Source organism: Vicugna pacos, chromosome 11 (genome assembly GCF_048564905.1).
Source record: "Vicugna pacos chromosome 11, VicPac4, whole genome shotgun sequence".
NCBI classification, from domain to species: Eukaryota; Metazoa; Chordata; class Mammalia; order Artiodactyla; family Camelidae; genus Vicugna; species Vicugna pacos.
The window spans coordinates 8,309,093-8,335,343 of record NC_132997.1 but is presented as its reverse complement, the minus strand read 5'-3'; the positions used below and the strand labels follow the sequence as shown (position 1 = coordinate 8,335,343).

The 26,251-nt window shown below is 38.5% G+C and overlaps 1 protein-coding gene and 1 long non-coding RNA gene across 2 annotated transcripts in view; one reads left to right on the top strand and one right to left on the bottom strand.

Moving 5' to 3' along the window:
- The first annotated feature begins 1,953 nt into the window (after positions 1–1,953).
- Positions 1,954–6,571, top strand: LOC140699148 (ral guanine nucleotide dissociation stimulator-like). The gene is made up of 8 exons (XM_072970906.1): positions 1,954–2,167; positions 2,568–2,678; positions 3,314–3,507; positions 4,143–4,202; positions 5,153–5,346; positions 5,547–5,700; positions 5,969–6,062; positions 6,387–6,571. The coding sequence occupies exons 1-8, from the start codon at positions 2,030–2,032 to the stop codon at positions 6,390–6,392; spliced, it is 951 nt and encodes a 316-aa protein (XP_072827007.1). The 5' UTR covers positions 1,954–2,029; the 3' UTR covers positions 6,393–6,571.
- Positions 6,572–6,733: 162 nt separating this feature from the next.
- Positions 6,734–26,251, bottom strand: part of LOC140699150 (uncharacterized) — a 174,506-nt gene continuing 154,988 nt past the window's right edge. Inside the window, exon 4 of the long non-coding RNA XR_012077153.1 lies at positions 6,734–6,839. This is a non-coding gene — a long non-coding RNA (uncharacterized lncRNA). The remainder of the gene's footprint in view (positions 6,840–26,251) is intronic.

The following is a 26,251-nucleotide window of genomic DNA, read 5'->3' as shown; positions in this document are numbered from 1 at the left end:
GATCACAATTTGGGGAAGGCCTGAGATAAGGACTGTATTCGTGCTAGTCTACAAAGCATGTCGTCTAAGCGAACTGAAAGAGAAAGCACCTAAAAGTACAAATGGCTTCAAGGGCCCTAAGAGCACCCATTGACATGCTACAGCACTGAAGGCAGAATCCACTTTAAGGAGCAGAGAACAGAGAAAGCATTCACCTTACAAGGGCAAACCTCTGACTGCCCTGTTGCCATCCCACTTGAGGGAGTGGGACCTATAGGAAGGAAAAGTGACCTGCAAGTCAAAAGGTAAGTGGTAATATGATAAGGCTGAGAAAGGGCCAAATGAGCAGCCGTGGCAATGACACAGTGACTTCAGTGAATCGGTCTCGTGTGAGCTGCCTGAACATGGAACCCCCAATATCTCAGTGGCTTGATACAATCCCGGGCGTTTCTTCACTTGCGTAACATCCAAAAGGGGTTTCTCTTCCTTGGTGGGCAGCTAGCTCTTCTCCTAGCCAGAGTTCAGGGATCCAGGTTCTTTTTATCCGCTGAATCTATCATTTCGACGTATGGCTTCTCAGGTCTCAAGGACGTGAAGGAGAATGTGTGGGAGGTTTTTATGGGCTGTGCTGAAGTTCGCATGCCACCATCAGACCTCAACAGCTGAGCGTGCCCGACTGCGAGGGAGGCCGGGAAATGGAGTCCAGCCGCATCTGTGCCCACGAACAGGAGGACGTGACCTTGGTAAGCAGCTAGGCCAGACCGCCACACGGAGCTAGAGGTAGAGGCCAGCTCCCTGTGGGTGGGCGCCCTCTCGCCCTGACCTTGCTATCTCTGATGCCGAGTTGAGAATCTTGGGCCCCCCGGTCATGAGGCCCCTACTGTCATTTCCTCCACGCCATGCTGCCCGTGGCCTTGCTCTCTCTCACGTCCCCATTGTAGTCCATCAGAACAATGATTACTTCCTGATCACATCCTTCCTTGTCATTCAGTTTACTCGCTGGCCTTCCTCCTACCTGGTCGGAAGCTCCCTGAAGGCATGGAAGCAGCCAATGAGATGGTCACGTCACTCTACCGATGTCAGCCACCATCTGCCCATCTGTCCCTGGGTCACTGCATATCCAGCTGGCGAAGTTCAGCCTGCCACACTGTGTAATCAGAGAAGTGGACAGTTTTCCTGCTCCCAGGACTGAGCTACTGAGTGTGCCCAGTGGACACAGGCTGTCTAGAATCCCAGTTCCAGCCCTGCTACCTGCGTGGCCTTGGCTCATGAGCTCTAACCTTCCAGCAAGGGCCTCAGACTTTCTCACTCGGTTTGCTTTAGAAAACCGAAACCATCAGACCTCAGGATGCTATTGCCCATTTCTCCTGTGTGGGGACAGTTTCCTGCTGGCGACACAGAGTGTGAGCACTGGTTTACAAACACACACACACACACACACACACATATACAAAGACACACACATAGACACCCGTGTACAATGACATTGAATAAGAATTATCGTGTCCCATCATAAGAGGAACAGACATGGAGGAGGAAGTCAGAGGAAGATAACTTGGGTCGCAGGCAACACCTACAGGTGACATGACTCTCCAAATTTTTAGGCCTTATTCCATTTGCACCTGAGGACATCCCTAGAAGTACTTTCTAGAATCATTCCCACTGGGCAGCTGGGGAGACACACCGGCCTGGACACACACCAGGACTTCCCCAGGATGGAAAACAGGTAAGGATGAGGAGTGGATTCTGGAAGCCAGGGCGTCTCCTCAAAGCTGCCTGCAGAACCTCCCCCGGCAGCTATAGAGACGGCGGGGCTGCTCTAACTGTGCAAGGTGCGGGCTTGCGTTGAGAAGGGCGTGAGCAGGCAAGCAGCCCAGAGGGCTCATGTGGAGGTGTCGTCTGAGGAGGGGGTTCCAGGAAGTGGACCCCAGGAAGTGACATCACATCCTTAACAGACCCCAACCGAAATGGAACCTGGTTACCAGGCACCCACATTCGGACAACAGCTCCAGAGCCAGCGCACTTGGCTGGAGACAGTTGAAGACACAGGATGTTCTCCTCTTGTTTCCCGGTCTCCCGGGGCTTCTCCGCCAGGAAACCCTGGACTGCGAGGTTCTTCGGTGGCTGTAGGCGTCTGTGGAACCCTCCACCCAGGCGCCTGTGGCCTATTTTGAGGAGGTCACCTAAGGTAACGCTGGGTGGCCTGGAGAAGGCCAGTCTGGGACCGGCCTCCATTGGGGGCCCTCCCTGGGCAGGCCCGCTTTCCCTCATCTCCATGTCGCTGAAGGGGGACTTGAGAGGAGGTGTCCCCTCTGGGCAGGAATGGCTTGTTGAACACTTGGTGACCCGGGGGTCCTGTCATGGCCGCACCCAAGGACAGGGCTGATAAGGGGGAAAGAGGACTCCTGAGGGGCATCATCTCTGTGTCAATGGGAATAAAAGGCTCCCACTTTGTCAGCTTTTCTGCCCCTGAAGGAGGTCTGTGCAGACAGTGGTGGATGTGTGTCAGGACTGGAGATGTCTAGTGGGTCGGAGAACCAGCCAGGGCTCTGAGGCTCCTGCCTGGCCTCTGGGCACTGTATTTACAGGACTCCACACACGGGACGGGACAGGACCTGGTCCACGGAGATCCCCGCTCCACCTCCCTGCAGGAGGCGCAGGTGCCCCACGAGAGCAGCAGAGCCCAGGACGCGCTCAGGGTGAGTGTGAGCTAGGAGACTCCACACCCAGGAAGCCCCGGGCCCCGCTGCTGCCCCGCTTCTCCCCTGGGCTGCCTCTTAAGAGAGCTGCTGGCAAAGGGATCTGATCCCCCGTCTCCCCCATCTGCCGTCACAACCCAGGCCCTGCCTTGGCCAGACGCAAAGTCAGTGCCCACATATGAGTCCGACTCTCAGAAAGAGACTCAGACAGAACTTCAGTCTATGTGAAGTCAAGGGTATTTCTGCATTTTTCTACACGTTGTCCTGTTTCTTCTCCATCCCCACGTGTCCACATTAACCTGAAGATCCTGAGCCCTCCCACCCCAGGCTCAGCCGCTGTGTTCTCATCCCTAGAATGGGATGCCGTGACAGCAGTCACGGGGATAATGTGGTACATGCAGGGAGGGGCCGGCACTGCGGTGCCAACACAGGGATCTGAGACACTGATGCATTTCATCACTGCCCTTCGCCCCCGGTACTGGTGATGCCGAGAACCTTGGATCTGCTCAGGGCTCCCCCGTTCCACCTCAGGCACAAGTGCTTGAGGCTTGAGGATTCGGTCTAATCTCCAGCCCCAAGTGCCTGGGGGTCCCCGGTGCTGCTTCTGATTCATGTCTCTCCTCTTTCCACCCCAGGGGGGAGCTGGACCATCAGGGAGCGGGGATGAGGCCTACAGGGCTTGGAGCCTCCAGCGACACAGGCTGGAGAAGCTGGTGGCAAAGCTGGTGCCTGCCGTTCTGGGCGGGCACCCCTCCTATTTGAATACATTTCTGGGCAATTATCGAAGTTTTGCCACCGCCCAGCAGGTGCTGGACCATCTGTTCCGAAGGTGAGCACTGTGTCTTCATGGGACATTGGGGACCTGGCCACCTACCATCAGAGCCATGAGGCATTGTTCCTCTACCTCTCTGAGCCTCAGGGTCCCCCCTGCACGCTGGGGTCAAGAGAGGATCGGGCCCTAGGAGGGTAGGAACAGAGGGAGACCTTCATGGAAGGTGCTCTCCGGGGACCTGGCTCACGGAAAGGGCAGCTGGCGGGGCTGTGGTTGTGCGAATTTGTCATTGTCCTCCTGCCCAAGAGCTAGCGTCTGCCTCCTGTGTCACTGGGACTTTGGCCTCGGGTGGAACTGTTTTCCCATTTCAAAGGGGATCGGTGACGCCATTAGCTGTCCCTGTCCTGGGAGAGTGAGAACAGGGATCCCTGGGAGGGACAAGTGGGGTCCCAGGCCCACTCAGATGTGCGCCTTGGGGCCAGGTGGGCTCACTCACTCATTCCTCAAATGTATAGGAAGGGCCCCCAGGGACAGAGGCTTTTCTAGGAACAACCATCATTTAATGCATCGAGCACACATCAGCCCTGCCCTCCAGGGCTTCCATTCTCTCGGGTGTCAACTGTCACACTAGACAGCACATCCAGCTAGTGTGCTCGGGACAGTCCATGTGACGCCTTCCTGCTCTCCTCTAGATACGGATGCGTCCTCCCTGTTATGGAAGAGGACGGGGGACCCCTGCACCAGCTGAAACAGTGAGTCTCTTGGATTGAAGCGGGAAGGACTCCTTCCCCAAATAGTGTGTGAAGCTCTGGGCTCTCTGGTTGGGCAGAGGTGGGCGGAATCCTGGATCCTGCATATCCTGCGAGTCTGGCTTGAGAGCAGAAGTCCTAGGACTTCCCCTGGCAAAGAAGAGACGAGACCCAGAGAGCTGTGGATGGGACTGTGGCGCTGTGAGGGGCATCTGGGAGGTCAGAGGACAGAGTCAAAAGTGAAGAAAACCCACAAGCATCCCCTATCCATCCCATCCCTGCCCACACGCCCTTTGGGAGACACAGAACACGAGGGGTGGAGAGCACCCTGCCCACCATCTAGTGGAGCCTCAATGGTGGGGACTCAGCTGGTGCTCAGGGGACCCAGGGAGCCTCATGGGACAGCTGAGCCCATCCTGATGATGCTGAGTGGCAGGGGCAGAAGGAGACCCAGGCAGGGTCCCTGGAGGATTCTGCAGCCAGCAGGTGCAGGAGCTAAAGTCTGAGGAGTGAGGAGGCCCGTGGGCAGCCTGGATGGCCGACACAGCCTGTCTGTTCCCTCCGGGCTCAGGCACTCATAGAGCAGCTCCCGTGTCCCTTAGAGGGCAGTGGCCAGAGCACACAGCCTGCCTGTCCTCACAGACGTGCCATCCAGTGGGGAGGGGCAGGCAGAGGGACATAGCAGGGTGACAGGTGTCCCTGAAGCGGTGGACAGGTGGTCACGCCATTGAGCCAGGGCTGTCCCTTCAGAAGGCTTGTAGCAGCCCCTCCTCTGTGTCCAAGCCCGCCTCTGCCCACACTGCCGGCTGAGATGGCACATGGAGCAGAGCCGGCCTCTGGATGGGCAGGAGCCAAAGGCAAAAAGGCCCAGGTCCCTGCAGGGCTGCCCTGGGAGCCCAACGTGGTAGGAAAGGCCAAGCCTCTGACTCTGGTGCCCCCCTGACTACCCCCAGGGCCATGGCCTCCATCCTGGGCACCTGGATGTTCCAGTACCCAGGCGATTTCCACCAGCCTCCAGAATTCCCATGCCTGAAGATGGTTGTCGCTTATGTAGAGCTCAGCATGCCTGGCTCAGACCTGGAGCAGCAGGCCCACCTCCTCCTGGCACAGCTGGAGCAACTGGAACTCCCAGAGGCAGACAGTGATGGTGAGGAGGATGCAGGGTGGGGGATCTGGTGGGTGGGGAGGGGAAGGCACTGGACCCCACAGAGCAGAGTCTGGGAAGACTCCCTGGGGGTGGAATCCTGGAGTGAGATTTGATTGAGTAGCAGTGAGGGCTCCCCTGGCTTTGGGAGACACGTGGGAAAGCAGTCCTATTGATGAGAGTTTCCCTTCTTGGAGCTACAGCACCAGCTCCAGAACCCGCTGGGGAAACCCCTCTGGGTGGAGAGCCAGCTCCAGCTCTCCTGCCTGCGACAGCGCCAGCGCCAGCGCCAGCGCCAGAGCGAGAGCCAGAGCCAGAGCCAGAGCCAGAGCCAGAGCCAGAGCAGAGGGACGCACTGTAAGTATCAGTCCGGCTCTGCTGCCTCCCGTCGCCTTCAGGGCCGGGACGCCCACTGTTCCTGAGGTGTCTGTGATTTACAATTCCGGATTATTCTTAGAGGTGATAACATATTCCTTGCGGCCTGTTGTGTCGGTGTTTTATGGTTAATAGAAACATCAACGTGCCCTACATGTCTCTGTTTGGATAGACTCACTTCTCTGCACCAGACACACAGGGCGGGGATGTGGACAAGTGGCCCCAGCACGTTCCCACCCTCTCCCTGCAGGTCCTGTGAGGCAGCGGCCTCCTCCCTCTTGTCTGCTGTGGGCCCAGGGCCCAGCTCAGGGCCTCCATCAACACTCCCTGAGACCCCACCCTTGGTAAGTGGCCGCTCATGGCATGATCAAGACAAGGACTTAGAAGGCAACCCCAAATTTTGACCTTAGAGGATTTGTTTTCTTCCAGCAGTGAGACTGATTTTGTGTTTGTGTGAATGTTGCCTGTTTGTCCGACATCCATGGAGCCAGCGGCTCACATGCCATTCCCCGTACGGCCACCAGAGGGAGGGATGCCACTGCTTCTGAGAAACACTGTTCCATTCCAAAGTGCTCCTTCCCAATTTAGCCCTCCTCAGAACATGTTTTAGAAAGTGAGGATTTCTTTAAGCTATAGAGGTTTGTTTTCTTTCTTCAATCTCGTTTCAGCCCTAATCTCAATACACTTTAATTCACAAACAGAAATTGAGCCACTGAGTGGAAGTCGTCACTTGGGATACACAGACGTGTGTTCTTCTGTGTCCAGCCCCCATCTGTGTCCACCTCTGTCCCTTCCTCTCTCCCTCCAACCGTCTGCGTTTGTAAATATCTATTTAAATAAAAGACTTTGACAATCAGTGCAATGTACAAGAGATATTGTAATTCATGTTGCCTTGTGTGCGTGTGATGTAGACTTGGGTAGAAAGCGGTCTGCTCACAGGACAGTGGGGTTGTCCCTGAATCCCTAGGAGACAGTTGAAGCGGGGCAGTAGGTCTCAGTGGGAGTCACTCACCAGGGAAGTTCTCCTGCTCAGCACAGCCAAGGTGGGTCCTCATCGACTTCTATCCCCAGAGCACTGAATCTGCTTTCCCCTGGGGAGCTTTGCTACAATCCCGTGTATCCTAAAGTGTCAGAAGGAAGAACAGTGATGATAAGAACTGTGGGAGAGGGACAGGTTTTGATTTTAATTACCTACTCCTCTACCTACAGTGGCTTTCCCTGGATTGTATTATAAGGAACGCTCAGCCACCTGGGAGCAGAGTCTACACCTTGGACTTGAGCATATTACAGGTCTCTTGCCCAGCACTTGGCCAAGAAGATGGACGTGTATTGCTGAATGTATAGAGTTGGGAGGGAAGATAGGACAGGCTAGGGGAATGTGTTTGAAATGGGGACTCTCCTGGAGCTTTCCTGACAGGAGGTCATCATACCTAGGCACCTTCCTCCCCTGCCGTAATGATGATGTCATAGTGGAAAATATTAATGATTGTGTTTAATCTTCACAATACGTTTTGACAGGTATTCTAATTATAACCATTTAAGATAAGAAAACTGAGGTGTAACAAAGATAGCCTTACACAAAATAATGTCACATACCTAGGAAGTAGTTTAATTGGGATTCCAAAGCCTGTAATTATAATAATCACTATTTTGTGTAACGTTGATCAATACTAAGAAACAGTTTATCAGCCTGATAATTGTTTTAATCAAATTTATGAGAAGAGAAACTCAAATTTACTTAGTACTTACTATGTATTGGCAACTTTGCAGACAGAATTATTTTCTTTTATTGATGTTCTGAGCTTTCCCCTCTCCTTCAATTTATTTTCTTCTAGATTATCCACTTGAGATAAACATTCTACATTACTTAGCACTATTCTGGTTAAAAGGCAGTGATTATTGATAAAATAAAGCCATTTTCATATTGTAATTCCATTGAGTTGAACCCTTTCAATAATCCATACATGTGTACTAAAGTATATATATATAAAATACAATAGAAAGAGAATGCAAAAAAATGCTAATTCAATCACTGATAAAAATATTTGTCAACATTTTCCAAAGATTACCTATGCTCAAAACATGAATTTTTAATCATCTAGTATGTATTAATTCCTTTTTTAATGTTGCTTGAATTTTTATTGGATTCACATAAAATGTATAGATTAATATAAGGAAAAAAATGACATCTCTACCACTGAGATCCCTAATCACATGAATATGGTACATTTTCCCATGTATTTAGTTATTCTTTCATGATCTTCAGGTGGTCTTATAATTTTCTTCATAAAGGTCTTGAACATCTCTATTAGATTTACACTTAGCAGTATACTGTTTCTTAGCAGTATACTTTTTATTTTGGTAAAATATATATAACAAAATTTATCATTTTAACTATTTTTAAGTGTAAACTTCAGTGGTATAAAATACATTCACAATGTTGTGTAACCATCACCACTATCCATTTCCAGACCTTTTTCATCATCCCTAATAGAAACTCTGCACTCATTAAATCGTAACTCCCAATTGTCCCATCCTCCCAGCCCCTGGTAATCTCTATGGTATTTTCTGTCTCTTGAATTTGCCTTTTCTATGTTCCCTGTATAAGTGGAATCATGCAATGTTTGTCCTTTTGTGTCTGGATTGTTTCACATAATAGAATATTTTTATGGTTTATATAAATATGTTGTGGTATGTATCAGAATTTCAATCCTTTTTAAGGCTCAATAATATTGACTGTATGTATAGACTATTTTTTTATCCATCTGCTGATGGACATTTGGTTTCTTTCCATCTTTTGGCTATTATAAATAATGGCATATATTAATTCTAAAATAAACTTACAACCATGAAAAAGAAACCAAATTAGAGAGATATTTTAACATATATGCTTTGGTTCTTGTGTAAAAAAAAATCATGATAGGTTTCTTTGTAAAATTCTTTAAGCAAATTATACCTTTATGTCACTGCTTATTAATTACATGTTAGAAGCAGAAAATAGTAAATACTCTAGCTGTTATTCATTCTCTTTATACTTTCATTTTAAGTTCTTGTGTAGTTGATTAATGTGCTTGTAGTTGCTGTTTTAATTTCTTCGAATCAAATACATTTCACAAAATTTGTTTTTCGGTTTCATCAAAAGCATGCATTTATTGTGTCCTTAATGATGCTACCAATAATACTATGACAAAATGTATGTGTTGCAAATGAATCAGCCTTAATGATTAAAAACAAGAAAACTAACGAATAGTAAACACCTTATAGTAAAAAACTCCACATCATTTTCTTAAGTACAGTTGTCTATTCATCAGTTCTATGTTGGATTCAATGGCATTAAACCACTTTTCACCTTGTCATTGAATAAATCATTCGGTTGTTTGCTAAAATGATAGCTAAGTGTTAAGAATTGTGAAAAGATTATATGAAAGCCTACTCATGAAAATGTACCTAGTAAAGTCTTGTAAAAGTCACAATAGCATTTTAATGAAAATAGCCAAAATTGGACCTGTGGAGATTTTTAGAATTTCTAATGTCATATCAAGGAATCTAAGTTCCTGTTAATAAGACTGACAAAGCACATCATTGTCATATCTTTCTCAGTAGGATAAATGAGTTGTGATTTTATTTTCACCCAATAATAATGTCATTTAGCTGTATTCACATATGTGTGTCTACTAATGCAATGATAGAGTGATGTTTACTAATATAAATGTTATTATAAAAATGATTAAAAGCAAAAAAAAGAATTTTAGAAAAAAGGGGACTAAAAAGAAAATAAATTATGACAATTGGTCATATTCTCTCAAAGTCATGGCAGCATACATGAGTGAGAAACAGCCTCAAACTGGAACTCTGAAGATGCACCAGTAATAACCCACTCTGAGCTTGTTCAGATCATTTATGTTTTCTGAACTTGAATTTCTTGATCTTCAAATGGAGTCCATGTCCTCTTTATGTCATTCTTCAGGGTGTTCTGCGAGCTTAAATGAAATTATGTATATAGTATTGTTTTGAAAAAAGTAAAATTTTATTTAAAATACACTATTATTATTGCATATGCAGATTATGTGTATTCATTTTTCTAGACTAATAAATCCTGAAAATACTTTCAAAAAGCACTTTCAAAACTAAGTGATAATATCTGGCCTGCTGTCATATAACAACCAAAAAAAATTATATAGTCTGTCTTCAATAATAGAACTATAACAGCCAGAACAAGGGAAATAATAGTTTGTGTGTTGCTAAGGTTTCAATATCATTTATTAGTTCAATCCCCAAAATCCATAAAGACAGGGACAAGCATATCTTGCTGCTCCTAATTCTTTCTCTGGCATGTAGCAGAGACACATAATAGATTCTCAATAAATTTTCATGAATGAATTAATGAATGATAGGCATTTCAAGGTTACTCAATGAAAAGTAGAATACACCATAAGGGAGGATGTGATGACAAAAAAATACATAAAAAAACATTAGGAATAGATTAAATCAATTGGCTATGCATTTTAGGAAAAAAACCGGTAACGTGAAACTTGTCTTGAACTATTTACAGGGCAGGCACATCAAGAGGTCAGGAAGGAAAATTTGCCACCCCAAAATGTGTCTCTTTGGCATGAGGAAGAAACAGAAGACTCAGGAAGCTGTTCCTTTCTCCTCTCCCTTAACTGCCCAAAAGAATTCAGAGAGAAGGCTTATTCCAGGGAAGAGAATCATCACCAGAGATACCTATAGTATAGATATGAAAGTGGTGTGGTAGACACAGAGGAATCTAGCAAAGTCTATTTGTTAAAATTCCTCTCTGTGCTCTGTTGTTTCTGCATAGCTCAGTAAATACTTGTTTACAAAATATTTGCTCTTTTTTTTATTGTCCTGTGAATTGCCTTCCTTCCTCTTGAAGTCTCAAACCCTCTCCCCCTTCTCCTTAATCCAGAAGGACATATACACCTCAATTTTGCCTGACTATCTTCGAAATCTCTCATGTTTAAACATGGTATGTTTACCATGTATATAATTAATTTTTTTCTCCTGTTAATCAGTCTTGTATCATTTTAATTACTCAATCAGTTAAGCTGAGAAAGGAAAGAGGGAAAATTTTTCCCTTCCTAAGAGAAGAGGTTAGATTTATTTTCTCCGTAGCATAAAGCAATACAAAATATTGAGTTGGAAGTCAGAGAAAGGTTGATTTCCTTTCTATAAAATAACAATAATTGTAGCTGGTCAAAATGAGATGTATTTTCTCATGCACTTCTCTAATTTTAGAAGGTTATACAAAAAATACATGATAATTTGTTGGGATTGTCTACAACAGAAATTGGTTAAGTAGGATAGGAAAGTGGTGAAGAGGGTAGGAACAAGACTCAGAATGTCCAGACACAAACTCCAACCACAGAACATACTAACTCTGTGACACGTTGGACACCTCTCAAAATTCAATATGTAAATGAATTACATTGTTAAATCTTGCTACAATGTAAATTCAAGCTTGGGATGGGGCCTGGGATCCTGCATTTCTAAGGAGCTTATGTCGTAGGCTTTGGGTACAACTTTAGTAATAGAATCTATTGCAAATTACTAAATTTCACTCTATATCCATGTTCCAAACTCTATAAATTATAGGATCTTTGTTAGTATTAAATGCAACAATTCCCACAAAAAACAAACATCATAATGGCAAACACAGTATTTTCCACCAATATTATTATTAAATTACTATTAGAATACTCCTTTAGGGCTGTACAAATCTATGATAATATGTTTACCTCTGTAACAATTCTGGAGAGTTGAAATACACAACTTATGACATCTGTCAAAACTAAATATTGAAGGAGATAAGTGATGATGTAATAGCTACACACTTAATTATTTTTAAAATGTCACCATGTTCATTCAGGACCAACATTTTGCATATAAGCTTAACACTTATTAATCTCACACACAGGAAACACCAGACTTAGGCTTCTTGAAGTGACAGCTGCTACTACATCAATACTGGCAAGTGGTGATACAGAATAAGTATCAGGGGAACAGAAATCTTTTTTAAACAGAAAAAAGAAAAACAGCCATACATCTGTTGATTGATGAAAGGAATCTTACATAAATGACAGTATATCCCATGTTGTCAATGGATATAAGACTTTGTATTAGAAAAAAATGTCAGTTCTTCCCAAGTTCCTTTATATCTTCAGCATGATTGCAATCAAAATCCTAAAAGGTAACTTTCTGATGCTGAAGAACTAATTCTAAAGTTTACATGTAATAAGAGACAAAATTAAAGTCTGAATAAAAGAACAAAGGCAGATAGTTTTTAAAATCATCAAATGTATAAGAAAGCTGTAATTTAAATAATGATTCACTGGTGTATAGCATCACAAATAAACAAATCCAACAGAAAATAGAGAGCCTCCATGTCTGGAAATGATCTACGGGGGCACTTAATCTTCTTTTGCTGCTTATCTTCTGATAGTCCTCCCTGTACTTGGAGAAATCCATATGAGTTGTGATATCTAGGGAACTTTGGCTTCATCTCTACTTTTGCAATTTATTTTTAAAAGACATATGGGATCATATAGGTCTTGTTTATCTTAAAAATTAATTACACTGATAAATGAAATACACTGATAAAACTGGAAACATACATTCCAAAATATTAAGGCTGATAACTTGTAAGTGCTAGTAATATTTAAGACTTATCTATTTTTTTATTTTCTGCATTTTTTCAATATCTTATGTAAAAGCATGTTAAAAAGTGAAAACAGATGACAGAGATACCATTTCAGCTTCAGAACTCTTACACTACCAAAATAGAAAACCTCAGAAATCTAAAACAATAAACTCTGAATGACAAAAAAGCAGCAAGAAGACTGTGTGGGTTCATCAAGAAGTAGAGCATATGCAGAACCCAAGTAGATCATTATAATTGCAAAACAGCACACAAAAATGTATTTTTTCAATGGAAAAATAATCACTAAGAAACTTGACCATTTGCTAAACTGAACATTTTCCCCAAACATCAAATGAGTACGGTGGCACATCTCCTTGTTGTGGTGTTTTATGTGAAGAATAGATGAATCTTTGCATAATGTGTTCAAGAAGAATAAATTAGAATGTCTTAAGTGCATCAAGAAGCTTTTTCAGTCTATTCATAATTACGCTTTTAAAAACAATTTCTCTGCCACTTATCTATGGTGTTAAAAGAAAAAATTCCAGGAGACACAAAATTTGTGAAACTTTATTCTACCTAATGTATTCACAGTATGGACTGGTTTTTTTTTTTTTTAACATATAACAAGTGAATGTTAGTGTTAAGACTTTGAATTTAAGTATAAAATTCATTACTCATTAAATTAATTCTAGTGAAATTGATGGTATAAAAACTCTTCTGCATGTTAGGCTTGTGCCATTCCTATCGTTTCCTCCACTTTATTTAACTTCCCTTATCTCATCGACACATTCGTGCATTGATTCGCATCATCTTCTGAAAATATTTATTTTATGTCTGTCCCTAATTGTATGTAGACTAAAAGAAAAATCTGCAAAGTGATATCATTGTGTTTCAAAAAATAAATCTACAAATGCATTTTCGTGTCATCAAGGATGTGACATATACATGCACAAACATATATGTATGTGTTTGTTGCACACACATGAGTCCAGAGAATAACACAAACTATACTTAACAGATCTTAACTGGTTCCTACCTTTGTTCCAAATATTTTTCTTTGTGAAATAAGTCACTGCAGATACAATGAAAGATCTGTATACTCTTTCCCAAACACATCTACAATTCTATTCTAAAGGAAATCAGGTACTGAAGACAATGGGATGTCTGCATTCAGTAAAATGTTACATCTCCCTAGAAGTAAACACTGTCCCACTTTCTTGATTATCTAAGATCAATGAATAACAAAATTTGAATCAGACATCTCAGTAGCGACATTAAAAGCTAAAAGATAACCAAGCACAGCCTTTGAAATTCTGAGGGAGGATTATTTTGAATTTAGAATTTTTAATTCCGGTCAAATTATTTATCAAATGAGATGGGGAAATACACATTTAAAGCATTACCTAAAGTTGAGCATATATATATACACACACATATATATGTATGTGTATGTATATTATATATATATGTGTGTATATATATTAAAAAACATTTGAAAATACATATTTATGTTTTAATAGACAAAAATAAAAAGAAATTAAAAATTGAACTTTTAGTGTGGTGTAGGAGAAGGAGTAAGTAAAGCTTTTTTTATAATTGAAGTATAGTTGATTTACAATGTTGTGTTAGTTTCTGGTGTACAGCAAAGTGATTCAGTTATACATATATGTATATTCTTTTCCAGATTTTTTTTCCATTAAAAGTTACTACAAGATATTGAATATAGTTCCCTGTGCTATATAGTAGGACCTTGTTGTTTATTCTATATACAGTAGTTTGTATCTGTTAACCCCAAATTCCAGATTCACTTCTCCCCAACCCTATCCCCTTCAGTAACAGTAAGTTTGTTTTCTGTCTGTGAGTCTGCTTTGGAGTTGTAAATAAGTTCATTTGTATTGATTTTTTTTTTAAATTCCACATATAAGTCATATTATATGTCTTTCTCTGTCTGACTTATTTCACTTAGTATGATAATCTCTAAGTCTATCCATGTTTTTGCTGCAATTGGCATTAGTTTATTTTTATGGCAGAGTAGTATTCCATTGTATATATACACCACATCTTCTTTATCAGTTCATTTATTCATGGATATTTATGTTGCGTCCATGTCTTGGCTACTGTAAATAGTGCTGCTATGAATATTGGGGTGCATGCACCTTTCCATATTAGAGTTTTTGTCTTTTATGGATATATGCCCTGAAGTGGAACTGCTGGATTATATGGTAACTTTATTTTAAAGTATTTTAAGGAAACTCCATACTGTCCTCCATAGTGGTTGCACCAATTTACATTCCTTCCAACAGTGTAGGAGGGTTCCCTTTTCTCCGCATTCTCTCCAGCTTTTATCATTTGCAGACATTTTGATGATGGCCATTCTGACTGGTATGAGGTGATATGTCATTGTAGTTTTGATTTGCATTTTTGTAATAATTAGCAATGCTGATCATCTTTTCATGTGCCTACTGGCCATCTGTATTTCTGTGGGGAATGTCTATATGGGTCTTCTTTTCATTTTTTGATTTTTTTTTAATATTTAGCTATATGAGCTGTTTGTATATTTTGGAAATTAAGCCAAGTAGGACTATTTTTAATTCTAAAATACCCTTCCGTTGAATTTGAATGTATATTTCTATGATGATGTATAACTATTGTTAAGATCAATATGATTAGAAAAAGTATATTATTATTTCAACCCCTTATCTTCTCAGTAAGCAAAGTGATATAAATAAGAAACTACACAAACACTGCTAGAATAGTATACAAATTTGATATTCAATTCTTAAGTGAATTTTTGGATAACTAAAACATTTTTCTTCTTGAATTAATTTTGTGGTTGTGCTCTTTCTTTTGCAAAAATAAAAAGATAAATATTTTAGAACCATATAAACATGGCTGATAGTTCACTGGTTTATAGGCTGATAGACCTACACAAACAGGAAATTCACATTTCAAGACTACCTTTTTCCCATGTAAAATAATCTTTTAAATTTGTCTTTAAAGTTTTATATATATTTCCATGAAAACTAGAAAAAATTAAATAGGTAACAACATACAAAAGTAAAAATACAGATTCTTTCTTAAATTAAAAAAAACCTGAATTTTGTCATTAAAATAGCTCCCTAAGTATCAGAAAAAAATAATAAAGAGACAAATATCTAAACACAGCCATATGACAATCTTGAAGAAAAGACAGTCCTATACTAGCAACTTTAGATGTTTGGGTTTAAGATGTTCATGTTTTGTTTTATTTTTTCTGATAAATGAGTCTTTTTTTCCCTTCAAATTTAAACATGCTATATAACCATATAACATGCTAATGAATAAACTGAATCCTTTAATTATAAGGAAAGGCAGTTTACAGGTGTGCAATCAGTCTTAATGACAGAAATTGTAATACTTTAAATATTGATGACTTTTAAGAGTTATAATATTAGGAACATGTTATACATGTCAAAAATTTACTGTTAAATACTTTAGGAAACTTATATTTAATTGTGTTGTGTTCTGTTTATAACCAAAACAAACACAAACCAAGTCATTCATGACTTAGTATACATTTATCTGATCAGAATCATAACTAAATATATCATTATTCAGACAGAAAATTATTCACCAGGGCATTTTATTAGTTCTGTTATGAAAACTTAAGGTTTTGAACTCAATTGCATATTACAGTTTAGATAAAAGTGACTAAGATACAACCCATTTTTAAAAATGTATTATTTATGTTCTATCTGTAAGGAAAAGTTGATTATAATTAATAGCTTGCTAGTAAAAACAAAAAGATTCAAACTAACAAGATATTTCTTAAGCAAAAATTTGGAATCTATTTGAATGAACTATTTAAAAATCAATTACTAACTCATTGCCATCAAAAATAAATTTTAAAAATTTTGAAAGAGTCCAAATTAAAATTCAAAGGCCTTTTTCTGGATGGATTTATAGAAATACATTCACAACATACTGTCTAATTCTTAAAACATTATCATCTGCTTCTAAGTGTCATCTCTAAAGCTTTGAAATTATATATACATCTATTTGGTCTTGCATTAAAATCCTAGTAAGGGAATTTAATGCTATTTATAAAGTTATTTCACTATTATAAGTGATCGTTTACAATAGATGTTCATTAAAACACACAATGTGTGCATTACTGTATCTTTTTCAAGTCTTCTGAAAATAGACTGTTTAAATTTGAATTCTTACAAAAGACCCCGAGGTAGAGATCTGAATAGTCCTAGTTTATATAGGAGGCGCCTGTACAGGGGAGGGAAGTGGTACCTGCAAGAAAAAGCAGCCAGTAAGGATGAATACCAAGCTCACCATCACCACAGGCAATTGAAGTTTATTCCGTTTGAAAACTTTGAAAAATGTTATTAAACACACATCACAGAATTATCATATCAAAGGAAAGCACCAATTCTTAGGAATCATTCACTCAGGGCTGCTACCAGGGGGTGTCAATTCACCGTGATAACAGACTGACATTTACTAGTGCACCACAGTTCTGGAAAAAGCCCCCCTGGTCCAGAGAGACTGGCGCTAGATGCCCTCAGGAGCAGATCAAAACGGTCAGAACAGGGGCTGTGCACAGGGTCTGCTATAAATATTTCCCCATATGATTTCAGTTTAAAAATGTAAATTTCACCTATACACAGCTTTTACAGGTGATTCAAATTCACAAAAACACAAAAAAAAATCACAGTGATGAAAACCGGACTATCACATGCATTTGATTTGAATATTAGGATTTTAAAACAACAGAAATTTTATGCCCAGATATGATTTTCATTATATTTGTCAAATGGTAACAACAATTTAAACTTTGTATTTGTTGTGTTTATACATCTATAACTTGAAATATAAACATCAGAAAAAAATCTACCAAAAATTTTTAGTATTTTATTTTTATATTTTGGTTCTGTAATTTTATAAAGCTGAGTCTCTAGGTTGCTCTATTTGTCACATGGTTTCTTACTTTCTATTAAAGAGTACAGTAGTCCCCCTGTATTTGCAGTACTACTTTCCATGTCTTCAGTTACCCAAGGTTACTCCCAGTTAGAAAATGTTAAATGGAAAATTCTAGAAAGAAATAATTTAAAGTTTTAAATTGCATGCCCCTCTGAGTAGCATGATGAAATCTCATGGCCACTGGCTCCATCCTTCCTGAGACCTGATTTATCCCTTTGGTCCAGCATATCCAATGTGGATGTGACATAAGCAGGCAGGTAAAATCCCCCAATCTCCTCTGATAGAAAGTCTTGGAGGAACACTTTAACTTATCTCACTTTAAGGCAGAGATTTATTCTCCCTCCTTTCTCCCTTTCAACACCTCCTTAAGTCCCTTGGTCTCTTAGGTTTTTCTCTGTTTCCTTTCACAGGAATTAGTATTCTACTTTAAACTTTTCAAGTCGAGTGCAATATCATCTAAGGAGTTACTCAGACTTCACCTAAGTACAGAGGTCACAACTGGCAGCTGCTGCTTCTGTGGAGAAAAGGGAGAGGATTGTGTCTGCAACAATTTACATATGTTCATCCTTGATCTTTGTATACTTATTGCCATATTTAGAGTTTCTCTGGTGACTCCTTGGGAAGCCATGGACTGTGGCTGCTATCTTAGATTTTTATTTCCTTTACTCCATTACTACCATCTGCTTTCTCCTTTCCAAATTCTTGATAACATTTCTAGTCTACTAATATAACAGTTTCTTTATCCATTCATCCACTGATGGACACAGGTTTTGTTTTTCCAACTTTGGCTATTGTGAATAATGCTGCTATGAACATGAAGGTAAAGGTATTTCCTTGAGGATACAATATCATTGCCCTTGGTTATGTAACCAGAACTGGGATTGCGGGATCATTATGGTAGACTAATCTTTAATTTTCTGAGGAAAATCCGAACTGTTTTCCATAGTGGATGCATCAATTTACATTCCTACCAACAGTATACAAGAGTTTTTTTTTTTCCGTATCAACATCAGCATACATTATCTCCTGTGTTTTTGATAATAACCATCCTAGCAGGTGTAAGGTGATATCTCATTGTGGTTTTCATTTGTATTTCCCTGATGATAAGTGATGTTAATTTGTATGTCTTTTGAGAGATGTCTATTCAGGTTCTTTGCCTATTTTTTAATTGGACTGTTTGCTTTTTTGGTATTGACTTGTACATGTTCTTGTATATTTTGGCTATTAACCCCTTATTGAATATGTGGTTTGCAAATATTTTCTCCTATTTTACAAACTGCTTTTTCATTTTTTGAAGTTTCCTTTGCAGTGCAGAAACTTCTTAGTTTGATGTATTCCCACTGTTTAATTTCTGCTTTTGTGGCCTTTACTTTTGGTGTCAAATCTAAAAATTATTATTGCAGAGACTGATGTCAAGGAACTTAACCTCCTATGTTTTTTTCTAGAAGTTCTACAGTTTCAGATATTATGTTCAAGTCTTAATCCATTCTGAATTGATTTTTGTGTATGGTGTAAGATAAAGGCTCAGTTTCATTCTTGTGTATGTGACTATCCAGTCTTCCCAACATTATTTTTACTTATTTATTTTTTATTGAGTATAGTTGATTTATAGGGTTGTGTTAGTTTCAAGTGTACAGCAAAGTGATTCAGTTATATATATATATATTTATTCTTTTTCAGATTCTTCTCCATTGTAGGCTATTACAAGATGTTGAATATAGTTCCCTGTACTATTCAGTAGATAGATCCCTGTTGTTTTATCTATTTTTATATATAGCAGTGTGTATCTGTTAATCCCAAACTCTTAACTTATTCCTCCCAACGTTATTTTTTAAAGATTATTCTTTCTTTCTAGTATATATTCTTAGCTACTTTTCCACAAAATTGACCATTTATATGTGTTTACTTTTGGGCTCTCTGTTTTAAATCTTTATGACTAAGCTTTTAAGATTCTCATCTGAGGGATGGACCCTCAAAACACTAGCCTCTGAAGGCCAACGCTGCTTATATCCAGGAGACCCAGAAAACTATAGAAGAAAAAAAGGTGGTTCCTAGTAGGCACACACTTGATGCAGCTATTTCCCTCAGAACTCAGTGCAGAGGTAACAGATAAAAATACCCATCCCCCAGTGTTTTCTTGAAATGGTTGATCTACATACTTTCAAAGCCACTGCGTAAGGGCAGAGTTTCTAGCTTAATGCACAATCCGGGGCTGGCTCTTAGGCTCCCGAGAGATTATGGAAGCCTGCAGAAAACTCCACTGACTTCTCCCTCCAACCCAATCTAAATTGTGAGTATCGCCCTTGAAGGAACTTTACATGCTCTGTAACCCAGATTTTATGGTTGCTACATGAGGGGCTGATCCCCAGATCATCTGGCTCTGACAGCCAACAGGGCTTCAGTTTGTGAGTTGAATCCCACAGGACTATACCAAACAAAAAAGCAGTATTTAAGCAGCTATCCAACTAGGACTCAACGCAGAAGGAACAGGCAAAAACATCATCTCCAAGTCTTTCCCTGAAAAGGCTTTACCTTTAAAAGCCTGAGGGCCAGACTTCTTGAGCAACAAAATAATTAATATAATATTGTCAAAATGTCCAAACTACCCAAGCCATCTACGGATGTAATGCATTTCCTACCAAAATTCCAATGACATTCTTCATAGAAATAGAAAAAAACAATTCTAAAATCTATATGGAACAACAAAAGACCTCAAATAGCCAAAGCAATCTTGAGAAAAAACAAAGCAGGAGGCATCACATTGCCTGATTTCAAACTCTATTACGAAGATATTGTAATCAAAACACTATGGTAATTGACCAGGGCTGTTGCAGAGTTCTCTCCTGGACTACATGTTATCATCTTTCAGTGGAATGCCTCTCTCTTTCTGGCAACTCTGTCACTCTCCAGATTCTTTTTCTTTTTAAATTCATTTTCTTTTAAAATTTTATCATGTATATTTCAATTTATTTTCCAGAGGGAGGGACATTTTATTATGTTTTTATCCACAATTATTACTGAAAATGACATCTTAAATAGTTAATCATTCTTATTTTTCCAAATTATGGATCTTTTTTTCTATTTTTTTCTTAATTGTATAGAAAATAAATTTAGAGAGAAATTTTCATAATTAAATTTAAATAAAAAGTTGGATTCAATTAGAATATGTCAGTGATGAATAAGTTTTTCAAAAATAATTTTTGTAGTAGTAATGTTGATTAGTATAAAATATTTTTATTTTCTATCATCTAACTGGTGAGTTTTAGATAACTGCGTTTATAAATAAAAATTTGAATCTGTACACTATTATATTGAAATAACAGCCGGAAATTAATGATTATTTATCCTCCTTGTAGGATATTAATAAAGTATCATGGTTTATATTAATAACTTTTAACATTAGGCCTTTTAACATGCCAATTTCTTTTCAATAGCATTCATTTTCTTAAAGGTCTCGAACCCTGTAAAAACCATTTTGGTAAGTGGTTAAGACATATGAGTTGATAATCATCTGCCCAATATTATTTCCAAGTAAAGGAATTTATTTTTAATTTTTTTTCATTTAAAACATCAATTGTTACAGGAATGTGTCCAGAGATATGGGATATATTTGATCTCAAGGTATTTTGCATAGTAAAAGAATAAAAGAAATCATAACTTAGATGAAGACTGGAATCCAATGAATGTTACATACATCAGTGGTGCCGGAAGATATGACACTGCACATTCAGGTCGTATATTATGAAAGGCAAGAAACAAGTTGTACATATGTTACTCAATAAATGCAAAGTAATTTTGGACATTAGGATGTGAATTAGTGGAAGATATCTAATAATCGAGAGAAAGGGTGGCAAGAATTTCTTTTCTGAAGATGCTTAGGTGAAGTCTATCCAGATACTTCATTTCAAGCAACTTAGTCATAGGTAGTTTATGGAGGTTATGGGGAGATTGTGCAGTTCCTCAAAACACACCTTGGCCTTGCTACCTTGTCAAGAAAATAGACATGGAGAGAGATTCAATAAGTGAAACTTTTTTTCTACTCAGCATTTGAAACTACTCTGAAGAAACTTCTAAAAGCTTTACTCAGCATAAGGCAGAAAGTCACTTGTGTTGGTTGGTTCTCATCTTCCTTCAGCCAAAGTATAACCTGGAGTTGTAACTGTTTAACATCTTGTTATAGTAATAAAGAAATAGTGGTTTGTTGTAACAGACCTCAAGATTCTTCTTTTTATTGCTATATTTGTACTACAGATAATTTATATTACTAGAGAAAGCGAGCAACCTTTTTGTTAGCTCTCATTTTGGCTACTGGATAAATAATAGCATTTTTTGTTAAACTAGTGCTGTACAGTAAACTTGACTGAATATATTGTGCATTGGTTTTACTGCTAAAAATCAGGAGTTAGATTTGTAAATTAATTTAACTGCCTATGCAATATGGTTAACTAAGCACTTACATCTTCTATGAAGATTATAAGAAAATGTAAAGATATTGGCATAGTTGGACTATCAATGAGATTAGTTGTAATAATTTTTCAAAGATAATCACTGGCTTACAGTTTTCAATTATAATTCTCATAATACCAAGCACTCCGGAAAAAAAGACAATAAATAATAAGACATTATGAGGTATAAGAAATTTATATCAGTTTGAAACTAACTCCATATTAAACTACAATACAATGGATATTGATTTGGTCTTTATTATGATGTTTATTCATATCCTCTTTTCACATTTTCTTCTTTCCTCTTTCATCATTTGTATAAATCATTTGATTATCCTATCCTGTATGTTCAACATTCCCTAGTTATTTCTCTGTGCTACTATCATTTAAACTTTACAAGATCACATAAAACAATTTGCCACATATATTCTAGCAAAAGTAGAACTTCCACCATTGAACTCAGATGATAAGCAAATCATGAAGTCAGTTTTTGAAAGAATATGTATAACAAAAAAAGGTGAGAATGAAAATCAGTATCACATTAGACATACAGCAGGTTCCCAAATTTTGAATTGAAGTATAAATCCTATCTCTCAAAGGATGTGTAGGGGCAGTGAATTATAGATTATCATAAATATATTCAGAGCACAAAGAAAATTAAAAAGTTTTTATTTTTCAGGTCAACTTGGATGTACACTAATAAACTGTTCTTAAAATCCCTCCCCTTATCTATTCCTCCATCTTCCCTTCTCTAAAGTCCTGAATCCATCTTTCTTGTACTTTCAGTGATCAAGGCTCAGGTGGGCTAACTAATGGCAAGGCAATGGATTCTTAAGTGCAAGATCCTCCTAAGCTAGTATAATTAATTTGTTTAGATTTTTCAAAGGGAAACCTTTATAAGATAAATAAGTCATTTTCCTGACAACACTGTACTTCTATTAAAACATTAAACTGATATATTTTTATAGGAGAAAACTCTTCTCTAAGAGGGAAGAAAGAAGAAGGTAAGAAAAACAGGAAATCAATCCTGACTGAGGAACACCAATTTTCCTCTATGTGCCACACTAAGAAGAGAAATGTTATTCTGACTCTGAAAGAAAAAAAAAATCCCTAATCACAGAACATACAAAATGAATACTTAGCATTTATCTGATAACAATATTTCCAATGCACAAAAATAAATCTGAAAAGGTGTCTGAATAAGACCTGTTAGAGATGGGTCAGTAGCGTACTAACACCACAACTGGGATGTGTAAAAGAAATGTAACACCTTCATTTCTCAACAGCTGATTTTTATCTTCTTTATAAGCATCACCATCTGCTTGGGAACAAGTAGATCTAAATTTAGCAAAACCAAGACTAAAATTTAGTACCATTCAGAAATGTAAGCAATTCTATCAAGTTTAAATTATTTTTTTAGACCGTTCTCCCCTCTCACTTGATTCTTTCCCAGATTTTGACTGGATGCATTGAATGAGCTAATGTTTGATAAGAAGACCAGTAAGGCCAAAACAGAAACACTTCCACTATAAACATCTAGACATAGTGGATAAAATATAACATGTAAAATGTAGTTTATCTTGACAGGATGTTTACCTCTAGAAAAACCTGAATTAAATCCACAGGTGAAAGAAGTAAAGGGAAAACTAAAAGCCATTAATCATTTGATATTTTCATTAAATCAACAAATATTATGGAGTGCAACAACATGCCAGGGAGTGTTCAAGCTTTTTTGAAGAAAAGAATCTTCAAGAACACTCAAGATAAGGAACTGAAACAGACTCAGTGTAAAGACATCAAATCAACTTTCCCTATAATCAAAGATGACTTCCACAATCTCTATACCATAGCTCTCAACAGGTTAAAAAATATTAATTGGGAGAAACTAAACTACTGGCTTGAATTTCAGATATGTTTGAACTTTGACTTTATAATCAGCCTGGTGATTTGGTGAAAGAAATCCCTGTGGAAAGCCAATTCTCCTAAAAGACCACTGCACCCATCTGTTGACTATGCAAAGTTTATTAAGCATGCTGCAGTAAAGGAGAACACTTACTTTGGGAGAAGCTTACGGGGGGAATTATGGATTGGTTTTTATATGGCTTGGGAATCTGAGCCCACATTGTCTTTTAAGGGGACTGCTTATTGAGATTGGGTAATATTTGTAATTTAACAGTTTAAAATTGTTGGACACAGCAAGACATAGGTCTTGAAGTAATTCTTGGTAAGCAAATTGTTTGAGTTGTATCTAATTGCTCAGATGAGCAGTTTGGTTAGATAAATTAGTTCCATCATTTTCTTAAAACAATGCATTACAGTGAAGGTTTGCAGCCTTATCCTTGCCTTCCTGGACAAGAACTTCCTGGACGAAAAGCATATGAACAATGATGGCCTCAGTTCTCAGAACTGAACATTTTTCATCCTGAGCTGGAGAATAAACCATTATCATCTGGATTATTAGGATCAATCCAAATCAGAACAGCTGAGTGAGGAATAGTGCTTAGTTAGATATTAAATTCCCAGGGATGGTCATTTCAGCTTCTAAGAACATGAGGTTTTCTTGTTCCTTTTATGAGTGATCAACTGTTGGATGTTTTGCTAGGACAGCAAGTGTGCAAGAGCATTTCAGTCTCTGTGGAGCTCATTTCGGACACCTCCACATGGACAAATTCTTTAAAAAGATGTATATAATCAGAATTCATAGCCACTTCTAAGCCAGACTCCAAATATGCTCAAATTAAACCAGGAGTTAGATTCAATCACCAATCTGAAGAGCACAGAAAACTGAATATAAGGTTATTAGCCAAATTAACTAATTTCATGAGCTTTTTAGTTTATTTCCTGAATCATGTAAGCAATAACAAAATAATGTAAATGCTAATACAGTATCAGTCCATTAAGAAAGCATATATTTCACCTGCCAAATGTAGCTGCCTGCTCAATCTAAATAAATTTTCAGATGAGGTTTTCTTACCCAGGAATAGGAGAAGGGTGGAACTTGGGAAGAATTTCCAAGTCTCAATGACAACATTTAGGAAGCTGAGTTATCCTCAACTCCCCCGTCCCTTTTTTTTGGTCCCAGTGTCCAAATGTGAAGCCTCTTTGCCTCTTGCTGGGTGAAGGGGTGATTATCAGTCTATACAACATGAAAACTGGAAAAGGAGATCAGAGGGATCTAACGGTTCCTTAGATAGAATTTCAACTAATATCCTACCTTCATCTCCACCTCTTGCTACTATCTTTGGGTATCTTTTGTACTACTCACTGCAGAGTACTTTGGAGGTTTAGTGATGCAAATGGCTTACTTACTGAGTTTTCCCTCTTTTGGTACATTCTACTTGTTCATACATTTTCTCATCTTTTACATTCCAAAATTTAGTGAACATTCATTTGGTGTCAGTTTTACCAATGAACGTATTCCTTTATGGTCATTTTATAGGAAGAAGAGGAAATTCATACATGTTTTCAATTAGTCATTTTAAATCAGAGACCCTTCATGATATTTTCCCAAAGAAAGTAATATTTCAATTCTATTCGAAAACATTTTGGCTCTATGTTAGCACTGCTGGAATTAAAATCATTAAAATATTTCAGAAAATTATATTCCAGTTTAAATAAATCCTAAATGGATACAACAAAAATTAACATAATAGAAACACTGGACATTGTCAACAGAAACCTAAAAATAAAATTAAAAAAAACATTTAAAACTGGAATGATGGTAGTGAGTTACAGCATAACTGAATTTTACTTAGTCAATATTAAGACACTACTGATCACAAAGATCTACCTCAATTCCTTTTCTAATGGTGAGAATAAATTAAAAGAGATGGGCAGCTATGAAGCCAAACTGCTGAACAGAAAGAAGGTAATGTGAGAGTTAACTTTAGACTTGTCAGGAGTAGACATCTGATGCTGGAAAAAACACACTTAATGTCTATACATCTCAGTTATGTTATCTGTAAAATAAGAGACTTAGATTGGAAGGTCTCTAATTCCTTTCTAGGTACAAATTGTTTCTAAATCTAAAATATATATTCTCATATGAAAGATTATTTGAAATGTTGAAAAACATATGCATTATTTTTTAATAAATATCCACTTAATACTTAAAAGACTATAGTATTTTAATCTTTTTATTGCTTTTACCAGACTTTATAGTGCCAAAAATAACTGAGTAAGAAGAAAAAATAATTTCTGTAACATTATAAAGTGTTGATATTTATTGAACACTTCATATTGATCAGACACAGGATTTTATTACTAATCTTATTCTATAATAGTGGAAGTTAAGTTGGGTAATTTGACCAAATCTTCCTAACCTGTAAAAGATGAATAAAAGCCAAGTCTAATTATTCATTACAGGTGGATATGTATACTGTAAAATCTTTTCTGTACAGCTTTGTAGGATTCATGTTCTATCATATCTACTTTCCATTTAAACGGTTTAATTGTT